The sequence below is a fragment of the Topomyia yanbarensis genome, chromosome 3 (assembly GCF_030247195.1).
Source record: "Topomyia yanbarensis strain Yona2022 chromosome 3, ASM3024719v1, whole genome shotgun sequence".
NCBI lineage: Eukaryota > Metazoa > Arthropoda > Insecta > Diptera > Culicidae > Topomyia > Topomyia yanbarensis.
The window spans coordinates 367,856,403-367,869,770 of NC_080672.1; the positions used below are offsets into that span (position 1 = coordinate 367,856,403).

Sequence of the window (13,368 nt, forward strand, 5' to 3'; positions counted from 1 at the left end):
ATTATTACAAAAATAGATTCGTTACCGGTAAAATTCAGGAACATCAAATTATCTGACATATAATGTCGATTTCACATTTTTATCATAAAATCGCACATATTAACTCAATTTAACAACAAAATTCTTATTTAATTTACTACTTTTAGTGTAAAATATGCTTAGGGATCACATGAGAAAAGTTTCATTTCTGGAAAAATAGGGGAAGTTGGGGTATTAGGACAAATAATGAAAAAATAAGATTTGTAGGGTAAATATCAAAAAGTTTGATGTTTCTGAATTTTACCTTTAACGATTTTATTTTTGTTTTATTCCTCAGAATTTTACACGTTCAAAAAGTTACATTTTATGAAAATTGATTGAAGAATAATAGAGATATATGCATGAGAAAATGATAAAATTTAATATGACTGACAAAAAGCCCTATAACCCCAACTTCTCGTATTCGGACTAAGGTCAAAAGGGTTTTGTTTGATTTCTGAGATTATTTCACATTAGAAAAACTACAAAATATGTATGATTTGCATCACGAAGCAGAAAAAACATTAAAAATAGGGGATTTTGGGGCCAAAATGACCCAGTACCCTACTTTCCCGTATTTTTTAAGAAACAAATATATCTTCATTCAAATACTATGATTATTTCCTTTCAAAAGAGGTATAAATTTTAATTTTCTGATTGCTACTTCAAAAGTTATAGCATTTAATGTATTTTTCCTCCATATTTTACCATAGTACCAATTTCAAAAAATTTCAAGCGAAGTGGGCGGGGGTCTAAAATTGTCCAAATGATGTGAAATTTGGCATCTGAGCTTACTTTGACATTTGTCACAATATGAGAGGGGGGCCTTTAAGAATTCAAAAAAAAATTTTTTTTTGCAATGCCCTAATGTAAATCCACGGAGAAAACGATTCATAGTAATTTATCGTGTTTACTTAAAAATATTATTTAAATACGAGAACCCAATAGTTTCTTTTGGTTGAAACTAACTTCTTTCAGTTTAAATATATGTTTCGATTTTTTTATATTTTGTCGGAGAAATTGTTAATTCTTCATATAATCTAGAGTTTCTATTCATACTTATTTTTTCTCTTGTTTTATTGTTTCACATGTTAATTTTCTGTATTTTTCGTTGTTTCCTTCTCCATATCGTCCAGGTTTTTTAAGCTTTCTATTTTATCTATGTATTCTTATTTCGCATTTGGTTTTTGTGCATTTTATTAATTTTAAAGTCCAATTTTTTCTATATTTTTCCAATTTTTTCGATTCATTTCATCTTTTCATGTTATTTAATTTTTGCGTTTTATCTACCGTTTTATTTGTTTTTTTTATCCGTTTACTCAATTCATTTCATCAAATTTATTTAATTTTCTTCGCTAAATTTAAATCCCAATATTTTTTGGTGTTTTTTTTTTCAAATTTCCCAATAAGGCCATTACAAATCTTTTTTAAAAATTATGTCCAAGTACAAATTTTTTTCTGAAGGGGGGGGCAAACAAAAAATAAATATTTATTTTAATAAAAACATTTTTTTTTCTTTTTGCATTTTCTTTCGATTGTTCTCATGGACGTTTCCGCAGGGTGATTTCGTATAGCGGGGTTGAGCTATTTGTTTTACTAGAAAAATTCAAGCAAACATTACTGAATCAATCAAAAGTTCACATAGGAAAGGGATGCTAAAGTTTTCGTTTTAAATAATTTTCCGAACAGTGCAATTTCTAAATTCCCAATAAGAGCTTGAAAGTTCTCTAAGAACTTAAAAAACATTTAAGAGTACATTAAGGTATTAACTTTTGGTTGCTTGAATAGTTTTCGTTCCGTTGTGGCGGCACATGGACCGACTGTACACACAAGGCATGGAAATCGGTCAAAGGTGAACCTGCTTGATAACATTGTACAGAAACAGGATTGCAACATTTCACTTATGGACTTTTGGAAAACATTCTGAAATGAATCCAAAGGTAAAGTGTGCGTCAATGGAATTATTTATCTCAGATATGGTTTTCTCTGATATTTTTTCTATTGCGTATTTCATATACAGTAGCCTGGCGAACGTACATCCTGTGCATACTATACTTTTTCGAACTCTAGTGGAAACATCAGCTTTGGTTTATCGCTTGTGCTTGAAGACTTGTAGATTTGTTTGTTTGGTACATGATAGTAATTCGGCTCGGTTCCGTGTACATCTTCGAAATCTTTGCATTTTTCTCCATCTTGTTGCGCAGTAGGTAGCCATATCAGAGAAATTCATTTACGGATTTATGAAATGTATAGCAATCATCAGTTCATTTTTTGCCTTTTTCATATAAGGAAGACTGTGCAATCACTCTGAAACTCGACTTTTTAAGCTACACCCGGAGTGTCGAGTGTCATATACCACTAGATTCAGTTCGTCGATATCTGAAAATGTCGACTGCATCGAAGCGTTATATCGTGGGGAGGCTGATTCAGTCTTAAGATAAAATGATACATTAGAGCGGTTTAGCTCCGAACACATATCCGGCTAATCGCAGTGGTGAACTTCCGTTAGCCATTTGGCTCTCGTTTCTGTGAACCATTTAGTTCCTGTTTTCGCGAGCCATCTCAATTCCTCGTCGGAAGTTCTCCTGATACCGATGGCTTTTGCGCGAGTCATTTAGCTCCCAGTTTTGTCGCAATCTACTCGCAAAGTATATAAATCCTACTCAAAGGGCCAACCAGTACTTGGCGAGGGCGGTTCGGCGATACTGGATGGAGCGTAGCTTCTAGTTCGCTGCTTCCAGTTCGTTGAAAGCTCGACGACCCACCGCTGGTGCTTCACTCGACCTACTCGATCTTGTCCCTGACGGTGAAACTAGTCTGTTCACATGCTTCGGTCCAGCGATTTCCGCTGGTTCGTGGTGCCCAGTACACTGGCGCCTCAAGCAAAGCTGTGGTTACTCTCACAGCCTTCCCCTTAACATAATCGTCGTGACTTTAAAAGTTCAAGTCGATGATATATTTTCCGACCGCGCTGTCTTTCGGCTGCTAGTCATCACCAACTCTGTTTTATGATGGGCAATCGTCTCCGTGTCGAGTGTCTCCTCTTCTAGCGATTGTCCGATTACTTGGAACACCACATCATCCGTGAAGTCGAAAATCGTTATATCTCTGGGAAGCTTCAGCTTCAATACTCCATCGTACACTGCGTTCCACAGCGTCGAGTCGAGGAACGTCAGTTGTAGTTGTGATTCCCCCTTGTCTGTCTCGTAGATGAGTGTTCGGTACTGAAAGTAGCTCTATAATATCCTGCAGAGTTACTCGTGCTGTACAGCGAGTGGGCGATTGCTTCCCAGCTAGTACTATTGAAGCATTCTTCACGCCTAAGGGAACCACCACGCAAAAACGATATCCTTATCTCTGCTGTCTCCACAACTCCCACAACCGTTCGGGTGGATTTCACTGTAGACCTGCCTATAACGAAGCCGAATTATATGAGATGCCGTTCTCACGGTCCGCGTACTTCGTTAGCTTGTTCAGGATTACTCCTTCTCTCTAACATTACCAAGGGATATATTGACTACGCTGAAAGATTTCCATGTTGTCCCGGCATCGGAAGCAACATCAGCTTTTGTCGCTTCCAATTATCGGATCGTTTTGAACATATCCGGGCTCTCATGTATCGCTTCACTTTTATGGCTTTCGCCATCTCGATAATCTGTTTGTTGGTAAATCGATCTTCATCTTTGTGATCATCCTCCTCACTGTACGGCGAAAATAGATTCATGTTGTGGGGAAAACCTTTCGATGGTGACCTCCATCTTTTCCGGGCACCTTTCAGGTGGTGCAGCTGAGCCTTTTATTTTTGTTATGCCAACTTTGTAGGTCTTTCCTAAGGAAATTCGCGTTGGCTTTGTGGCAAGTCTTTCTTGTACTGCTTGACTGCTTTGTTGAGAGCGGTTCTTGCAGCTCGCTTCCCTCGAGCTTTCTGACTTCTTTTTAATTTTAAATATATTTTACACAGCTCAATGCGTTAGCACAACTGAGCCGTGGAGCGCACATTGGGGGTCATTTGGTCCGTCTTCTCTCGCGTTTTCGTTTACGTCCATGTCATCATCGGTACTGCATTCATCTTGCTCATCGTCGGATGTTCTTATTTGTTGTTTGTGCTTACGGGTCGCTATTGTAAATCCTTCTTCATCGGTATTAGATTCCTTATTGGTGGTGTTGGTTGTTGGTTTGGAAACATTTGCTGTAATCGTTGTTACTTCGATGTTGGTAATGGCAGATGGTTTAGTGGTACTGGGGCCGATCGTTGTTGAGCTGGTGTTTGTGAATGTCCGGTCTGCAGTCGTTGGTTTACCAACTGGTTGTGGTTTAACATACGATGATTGTATACCGGCTTTGGTCGTATCAGGTGGAATTTCTTTAGCAGTCTCTGCGCAAGGTTTCCTGTGGTGTAGCGGATGATCACAATATTGACAGGTAGGAATCTGTCCTGGGTACGTGACTAGTGTTCGTTGAGAATATTCAACATCATTAGGTGATTAGCATGTGAAAGTCAAGTAAGAGGGAATAGGTTTTGTCGGACGCATTCTCACCACACGAACTTCGTTGTGGAGTCTTGGGAAGAAGTTCCTCCAACTATCTTCCTTAACACTATTCACCTCTCCGTATTTTGACAGGATTGATAGCGAAGGAACTAGTACGTGGTGCCAGGTCATGTATCTTTATTTCAATACTGTCAACATCTATATACGTTGGAATACTGTATAAAATGTCATTACATTCGATGACGTGTTTCGTGTTGTTCTGGGAAGCGAATGATTCTGCTTGACTAATATTTTTTAACATGTTCAGTACCGCATGACGTAAATGGTGGAATTGCACCGCATAAAGTACCGCAAGCTACGTTGAACTTCAAGTTCACCTTCAACATTTGCTCCCCTTCATGAATTGATGGTATTACCGGATATTTCGTGTAGTCAACAGCAACCAGTGGTGCAAATTTTCATTTTCAAATGCCAACTTTCAGCTCAATCAAACCCAACCATGATTCAAATTCAAAGCCTCCCTTAATCATTCACTTTAAAGTTGGCGGGATTTTCATAACCGAAGCGTACGTCTTCATTTCAAATTGATGCTTTTTCATTCACCAACCAAAGTTGTCATCTGCTCTGTAGAGGCCAGTTTAGGTTAAATGTTGACAGGTTTAGCTTAAATGTTTTCAAGCTTACATGAACAGCAAGAAGTATGTTCAGAGTAGTTTTGCTTGAAAAACTTAGTCAATATCCCAGTACAGAGATATTCACAAGGTAAATGAAATCGAAAATGAAAGGAAAATGATTGAGCAGCTCGACTGTTTGAATGAATGATGTAAACGAATAACTGCGAATTGAACATAGTAGGGCATGATTTGAGATTTGTTCTTCCTTCAAGTTCAAAACAACCTGGTGAAAATTTGCAGCTCTGACAGCAACACAGTTTGCCCGCATCGTGATATACTTTTGCTTTGCATTGTCACTCATTGTTTGTTCACGTATCACACACTAGGCAGAAGGAATCAATTTTTGCCAAGCGTCGCGCGGGTAAATTTGATTACTTGCCCTGCTATTGCAGCGGAGCGATTTCTAGCTTCTGAACTGAGCGAGATGAGAAACCGAAGTGATCTCCGACTTCTTCTCCAAGCTCGGAGGCAACTTATACGTAGATCGATAATCGTCGTATTGCACCCGGCGACCGTTTCTCAGTTTCCCATCCCTTGGTATGGTCGCATTACACGCCTTTGTTAGTAGTGCCGTGAACTCGTTCGCATTTAGGTTGAAGAGGATACCCTCAAATTCAAGTTCTTCGACGGACACGTTCCTGTGAAAAATCGCTGTTTTCCATCTTCACTCGTTTATATATCTCCTACATATTCATATTCATGTGTAGTTCATAGTCCTGTTATCAATGCTGTGCCAAATCGCTTGGTGGTCGCTGTGGATATATCGCACGCTTTTCAGTCCATCTTCACGGTTACTCCAAGGATACAAAAATTAACATCGATAATGGATTCCCGGTTCTTCCTGCGGTAAGTGCCGATGATACCATTATTTGTAAGATCTATATTTAGCTTTGCTAGAGCATTCTTGATCGCTGATGGCCAGACAAAGTTCTTTTGATTCCAGCGTCTATCTCGAAAATTTCGCACGTTTCTGGTTCTTGGAATATTTCAGAATTAATGTCTCTTCGGCTTCTCGCAAAACGGCTTATTCGATTTTCACAAGCTTAGCCTTAAATGGAAGGTTTGGTAGCAGATTTTGATCTGATCAAGTTCATAAGAATCGCACATATGGCTGCGGAAATACGGTATGAATACTACGATCCCATATGAAATCTTTAAATGTCAAAAACCTTTCTGTAAAGCTCATGTATATAGAATATTGAACCACATATAAATCTCCAGGAGTCTGATTTGAATTCAGATTGTTTCCTTATCGAAATTATTTTCGAATGCAACGATCGATTATGTCTCGATCGACTGTTGAGTTTAATTTGGAATCAATTCAGAAGTCGGTCTGTATTAGCCTTTCCATGAGATGTTTGTTTGATAATACACAGATGGGTCCTTCCTTCCGCGCCCAGCAAACGTTTCATTTGATGTTGGACTGGATCGATGATCTCATTTAAACTTCACATTTACCCGAGAATGGTCAAAATAAAAATTATCATGGGATGGTAATTTCTAAAACTACCATAATAGTTTTCAGTTACGAAAAGCAAAACTCTATGGAAGCTATTTTTGTTCTATAAAACGTGACAATTTTTTGAATTTTGGTTATTTTAAAAAAAAATATTTGCCCCCTGATTTTTTTCAGCGATTTTGCAGGGGGGGGGGGTGACATAATTTTTAAAAAATATTTGTAATGGCCTAATCCTATTTTAGTATTTTCTCCATCTGCAGTTTTTCCATATTTTCATTATTAGGTCTCATTTTATAAAAGAAATAATTTTTTCTCTTTTTTCGATTTAGTTTTGTCATTTTGTTGTGAATTTTTCCTTTTTCCATTTGGAAGTTTTGAAATTTATGCGTTTTTTTATGGATTTTTTCAATATTCTTCAATTCTTTATTGTTCTGTTCCATTGCCTTTAACATTTTCCGTTTTTGTCCATTTAAAGAAATTTGAATTTATTTTTTCTGTGTTGTTTATTTTATAATTTGACAATTTTTCCATTATTTTATTTTGATCTTTTTGTATTTTGTGCATGTTTTTTGTTTCCCATTTCATCTAATTGAAAATATTTCTTGACTGTCGAGCTTATTTGTAAAGGGTATTTTTCGGCTTAACAGTCGTGAATTAGTCAGCGAAAGCAACAATATTGTTTTTACTTCCAACGTTTCGATGGGTTTATTCCACCTTTATCAAGGATTAAAACAACAAACTTTTTAATCCTTAATAAAGGTGGAATAAACCCATCGAAACGTTGGAAGTAAAAACAATATTGTTGTTTTCGCTGTCTGATTCACAACTGATAAGCCGAAAAATAACCTTTACATTTCATCTAACTCATAGCTTTACTTTATATGAATATATTTATAATTTAACTCATTTATTTTTTAAATTTTCTCTTAGTTTTCTTTATTGTACTATTCCTTTTCCTATTTCGTCTAGTATTTTCATATTTACTCATTTAAACAATTTTTAATTTTGCAAATTTTACATGTTTTCATTGATTTCACTTTTGTCTGCTTTTGGGATATTTCCACTAGTTCCTGTTTTCTATTTTTGTCTTCAATCTATTGCGTCCAACTGTTCCCATTTATTTTAATTTATATTATTCCACTGCACGTATTCAGTTCTAAATTAGATCATTAAAAATAATTCGTCCATTTCTTTGATTTTTCATGGCTTTATTTATTTTTATTTCTTTATTCCATTCTTGTTCTTTATCATTTATTCTATTTTGAATAATTTTACACAATTTCCCTATTTTTCTGTTTTCATTCATTCCATTTTTCTATTTTGTTTCCAATTTTTATATTTGGAACATTTTGTATTATTGTTATTTCTACATTTAACTCAGTGGATCTATTTTGGTCATTTCCATATTTGTTTTTTTGTAGATCTGTTTTTTTGTTATGTTAATTTTTTACCTTTTAATGTTTTTCTTGTTTCCATGGTTATGATATTTTATTTTTCATTTTGTCGGTTACCCGTTTTTTATTTCTTCAATTTTGGTCTAATTTCATTCTTTATTTTTTCGCTTAATTTTATTGTTTCAATTATTCAATCTGTTTTATGCTGCTATTTACTTAATTTTTACTTTACTTTTTTCAGGCTTTCAATTTTTTCTTTGTCGTAATTTTTGTTCATTTTCTGTTGTTTTTCCGCTTTGCTTTTTTATTTTGGATATTGATAGGTTTTAGATTATTTGCATGTTTTAAATCTTTTTCCATTATTTAAAATGTCACCAGCTTTCTCGTTTTGTTTAATTTTAAATATTTATTATTTTTTCTTCGTTTGTTCCTTATTTATTTTTTTTGTTTTTCACACTTTGTATTTTACCTTCAATTTTTTTTTCTTGTTTTTTTTTAATTTATTGCGTTTCTATTATGTAACAATTTTCGCTATTTGCACTAGGTTGTAATTGTGAGTTCTTAAATAATATTGTACCAAATACTTGCAAAAATCACTTTTCTTCGAAACCGAAGAGAGTCAGCTTCACTATCGAGCAAATGAGATGTTTTATTCTCAGCGGCTGGCAATTTTGTAGCGCACCGACTTGGTTGAATGTGTTTTACCTTAACGAATTCTAGGTGAACCTAGATAAAGATCCAAACAAATCTATGCAATACTGACACCTGGATATATATGAATTATTGGTAAATCGCAAAAAAAAATCGTAAAGATATTTGAAAGGTTTCACGATCAAAAGTTGGCGCATTTCAGATTTTTTGAATATCGTCATCGTTGAATACATTTGTCTGCATGCTGAAAGATGCCTCTCTTTCGATTTTGACATTCTCTGACAGTTATAAAAGTGTCGTCGAAGTAAGAGGAGCAACAAATCAACTGCCACCAGCGTAATGCCAACAGGAAGGGTAAAGCGACCGATATTTTCAAGCATTTGAAACTGTCGAAGTTCACACAGAAATATCTGATTTGGCAGGCTTTTTGTACTTGTGGTTTGAAAAGTGACATTTTCATTACAACCGAGACCTTCAACCAAAAAATTCACATTAAAAAGTGCATGAAAAAACATTCGCTTTCTTTCAAGAAGCAACACGATCTCTCTATGCTATTTTGCCAAGATCTTCTATGCTATTTTGCCAGGTGGCGCCCTAAGGACATGAACCCTCCTTATACACTAGAGCATGGCCCAGTCGAGGTCTATTAGTCCATCGTCAAGCGGAACCAGAAGAAGACTAAAAAATGTTTAAGAAAACTGGCTGTGGTGAACCAAGTGTACGAGAGGCAGTAGTTAAAAGACGCTCAATCGAAGGCTTAGCTGAATATTTTTCTGTATTTTGTACTTATTGAACTTATGAAAAAAATGCTAAAAAATTTAATCAATTTACATGCATTCTTGTTTGACTAAGTTTTGATCATAGACTACCGGAGGATGAGTGGTAAGCGTGATTGCCGCTTAGCCCAGTGGGTCTGGGTTCAATCCCAGCCGAGGTCGGTGAGATTTTCTGAGGTGAAAATTCTTTGTCACGTTTTCCTTCGCAAGAGAAGTAAAACCGTTGATATCGGTCCATCTGTTGATGAACCGATATCTGGTTGTGGAATCACCTCGCTTGTGTCTGGCACTCAGTGCGGACAAAGCCCGACGGAAAATAAACAAAAAATTGTCCATAACGCTCTTTGAAATGAAAAAATCATTTGAATTAACAGAACTAAGTGTATTCTACTACAGTTCTGCCACTAAAGTTTATAAGCACTATTCATAATAGCAGAGAACTATTTTTGCAATAGATTAACCGTTTCTATGTTCAAACAATCTACAATGCTGAAGGGGGCCTTTATGCTGTACCCTTCGGGCCCATAGTTTCTTTCTACAGCTCTGTAATATACTTTTTGTCTATGTAACCAACAGTCAGTGTAACTGTGACTGCACAGATATCGCGAGTGGTGAGTTCCGGTATGAGGTACGTGCTAATAGCCTTATTTGAAAAAATGCAAGCACGAGGCATTTCACGTGGGTTAGTCATGCCTGTCTTGTTGTAAGCAATGAAGGAAGTGTTAAGTAACTTTCCAATATAGTAGTTTCCACTATGGAAATACGGTTCTTGAACCAATGCTATGGAAGCTTTACCTTCTTACATAAGTCGAGATAGGTTAATAGTTGCTGTACGTTTATACTGGAAATTGATTACTCCAACCTTTGTTCATTACAAAATTGTAAATTTCATTTCCAACATATATTGCACAACAACTAGAGGACACCAAGCAAGTTGAGATGTAAACGCATGCAGTGAGCCAGGTTTATATGGAGCGTTTCCTACGATTTGCGAAGAAAATAATGGTCCACTGTGTCAGAGATTCGCATAGTACAGTAAGGGCAGAACCTAAAATGCTTCGTGCGCCATTGATATATTTTAAACCCTCCAACCATCAAGGCCTTGGGCACGGAACTACACCTTGACTTAGGGACTCCAGTTTGCAGTTGCCTTCTTGGCCGGATGTTACACGGCCTCTGGGCATGTTCGTCTGTAAACCAGTCAACAAAAATCCGGCAATATAATTCCGTTCTGTCATTTAACATACGGCCTAGCAAGTTTTCGTTACTTAGGTATTGTTCTGCAATGTTTCCGTTCCGCGTGACCAAAATACTCATTGCGATAATTCTTAAAATAATTAGCAAAACATTTTACTACCACCGATAGTAATCCGGATTGTTAGCGCAGCATCTTGACGCATAAAACAACCGAAAGGCGCTGTCTCCTAACTAAACAGATTAACGACCTATTTTCAAAACGTCCCATCAGCACGATGGCCCGAACGCTCGTAAAAAATTTCAGCGGAAAATATTACTTAATGTATGTAGCTTCCTTCGGTGCGTGTGCATTGCATCCCCTCCCCCACCATAACTGCCGTAGGTCAAACCATCACGAACGCGGCGAGACCTCATTCAAGCAACCGCGAAAGATTTATCCAACAACTGATCGGTCATCCGCCGAGCCGGGTGTAACCGCCGGACCGTGTGCGAAAGTGACCGTCATAAATCGCCGAGAAAAAATAAAATGTAAGAACTCTTGACCATCAACAAACTTAGCTGGCAAGCAAATGTAACACCTCGGTCGCTGGCGGGTGCTTAATATTTTGGCCCATTTTCCAAGCGGAAAATTCTGTTACTATTTAAATGGACGATTCGAGTAGGTGGCGTTTGGTGGTGAAGGAAGGGGAGGGGAATGGAATCATGAATGAACAAACAAAATCTTATACTAGTCCAACGACGCGTAATGGGTGAAAAGCTGCTCTCGTTTGTGTGCCACTGATTCGCAGTCAATTATGACAATGGCATGCGTGCCGAGAATACTTCGGTTGATGAAGCGCAAAATTGCTTCTGCCAGAGTTCGCACTCTCGTGTCGTCTTTTTCGGATAATAAGCGATTAATTAATTGATGTTGAAATGAGCTTACGGCGAGAAAACCGATTGTGTCATAACATCGTAAATCTACCTGGTCGCCGTTCATCGACAATTGTTTGTTTGTTTATTTTCAAATAGAAGCGATTAATTTCGTTGTTAGTAAAATTTCCCTATTTTTACTTGTAGATTCGAACTACTTACGGTGATGTATGACGGATCAAGAAACTCACCTAGAAAGAATGAAAAAGAAAGTCATTAGAAGGTTGAATGATTCTGCGAGAATGTTTACTAGGAAAATTTTCGAAATTTCAATAAACATTATCTCTAAGGTTAAATCGGGCAATAAATTATATTTAAGCACCATAATGCGAACTAATCCCTCCTGTTCCACCAGGCATAGTCCGCTAACTATTTCCAATTTCCGATCGCATCAATCCGCCCGTGAATAACGATCATCACCCACCATCGCGATTGGCGGCCCGGTGCTGTTTCAAAGCGAGGTAGCACCGCATTTATATATATAGAGCGAATAATTTTGATTTATTGTTTACACATTGCATTGCCAGTGGGTTGCTGTTTAGGATTACACACGGCCAACCGGGGCTGCTGAAAAACGCATCTTTCACGCAAATAAACTAAACAACCGCCACCGTCACCGGTACGGTGTGTTGCGAGCCTCCCACGAGTAACCAACGTCGTTGCAACAGTTTAGCATTTTCCTCCCGGTAGACGATACAAGTTCAACATTGAGATTATCTGGCCGGTACTGTGTGTCCGTGTGTGTGTGTGCTTAAATATAATAACACAGGAAATTTGCTCTAAATTGGCGGCTACGGTCACGTCTCGACATAATTGACAGCCCAAATGACCCTCGGATGGTGGTGCGTACGAATTCAAAACACTACTTTCCCTTCTCAAAACTGTGTATGTTTGATTTACGGTGTACGCCGGCATCGTCCAATGTGCGTTGGCGTTCGGCGCATGAGATTGTCAATTTTCATGGCTTATGTAAATTGAAAAATGCAAAACTGTTTCCCTCCGTATCATTTCGGCGTGGTTGCATTACTCGACAAATTGCGGTAGTTAGTGAATTAGTACTAATCTTTGTTGTTCATAGGAGCATATGTCTAGTTTTCAAAGGAGACGCATGGTTCCTCGAACACTGCCCACGTATTCACGTCATCATTCAGATAAGAATATCATACAAAACAAATCTTGTTTGCCGTTCAAGTTTAAAACAACAAAAACACTTCCAAGGAGACTACACTTGTTATTTCCTCCGCGTAACATAGTTCCTACGCCTACGGATTGACGGATTCAAAACAGATTAGAATAGCCGCGGAGTTCTCAGCAAGACGGGTGCAAAACGTGACAACATCTTAAAAATGAAACAACTGTTTGTAACCTAGGGACGAGCTGATTTACTTTATTTTTTTTTTTGAACCGTTACATAGGAATCAAACCGGGATTCATAAATTGAACCGATTTGTAGAAAAATGTCGTTATTTGGTATTTACTTTTTTGAAAACATTCGAAACCGTTTGAAAAAGAAGTATTATTACATTAGCCGGGCGCGTAGCCAGAAATGTTCCTAGCGCCCACTCCCCGATTTTTTCAAAAATTACATGGCGAAAAAACGCGGTTGTGTCTCGCTTTAAAGGCAGGATACGATCACTGTCGCCAATGCGATAATCATTTGTTCATTCTGGGACGTCATCATATACCAGGGATAGCATAAGGGTTTTGTACATTGGGTCGGAGTTCCAAGGGTTTCATGTTCGAATCCTACCTCTGGGGTCATTTTTTCACAAAATTGCTATCGCTTTCGATCTGTTT

At 37.4% G+C, this 13,368-nt stretch overlaps 1 protein-coding gene across 5 annotated transcripts in view; it reads right to left on the reverse strand.

The window, feature by feature from the left end:
• LOC131690283 (four and a half LIM domains protein 2) overlaps window positions 1–13,368 on the reverse strand; it is a 605,833-nt gene that overhangs the window by 127,615 nt on the left and 464,850 nt on the right. Inside the window, exon 3 of one of the 5 annotated variants that reach the window (XM_058975939.1) lies at window positions 11,703–11,762. The exons of the other annotated variants lie outside the window; for them this stretch is intronic. Within the exon in view, the coding sequence (XP_058831922.1) occupies window positions 11,730–11,762 (33 nt within the window). The 3' untranslated portion in view covers window positions 11,703–11,729. Of the gene's footprint in view, window positions 1–11,702; window positions 11,763–13,368 lie in introns of those variants that run through there. 5 annotated transcript variants of the gene reach the window in all.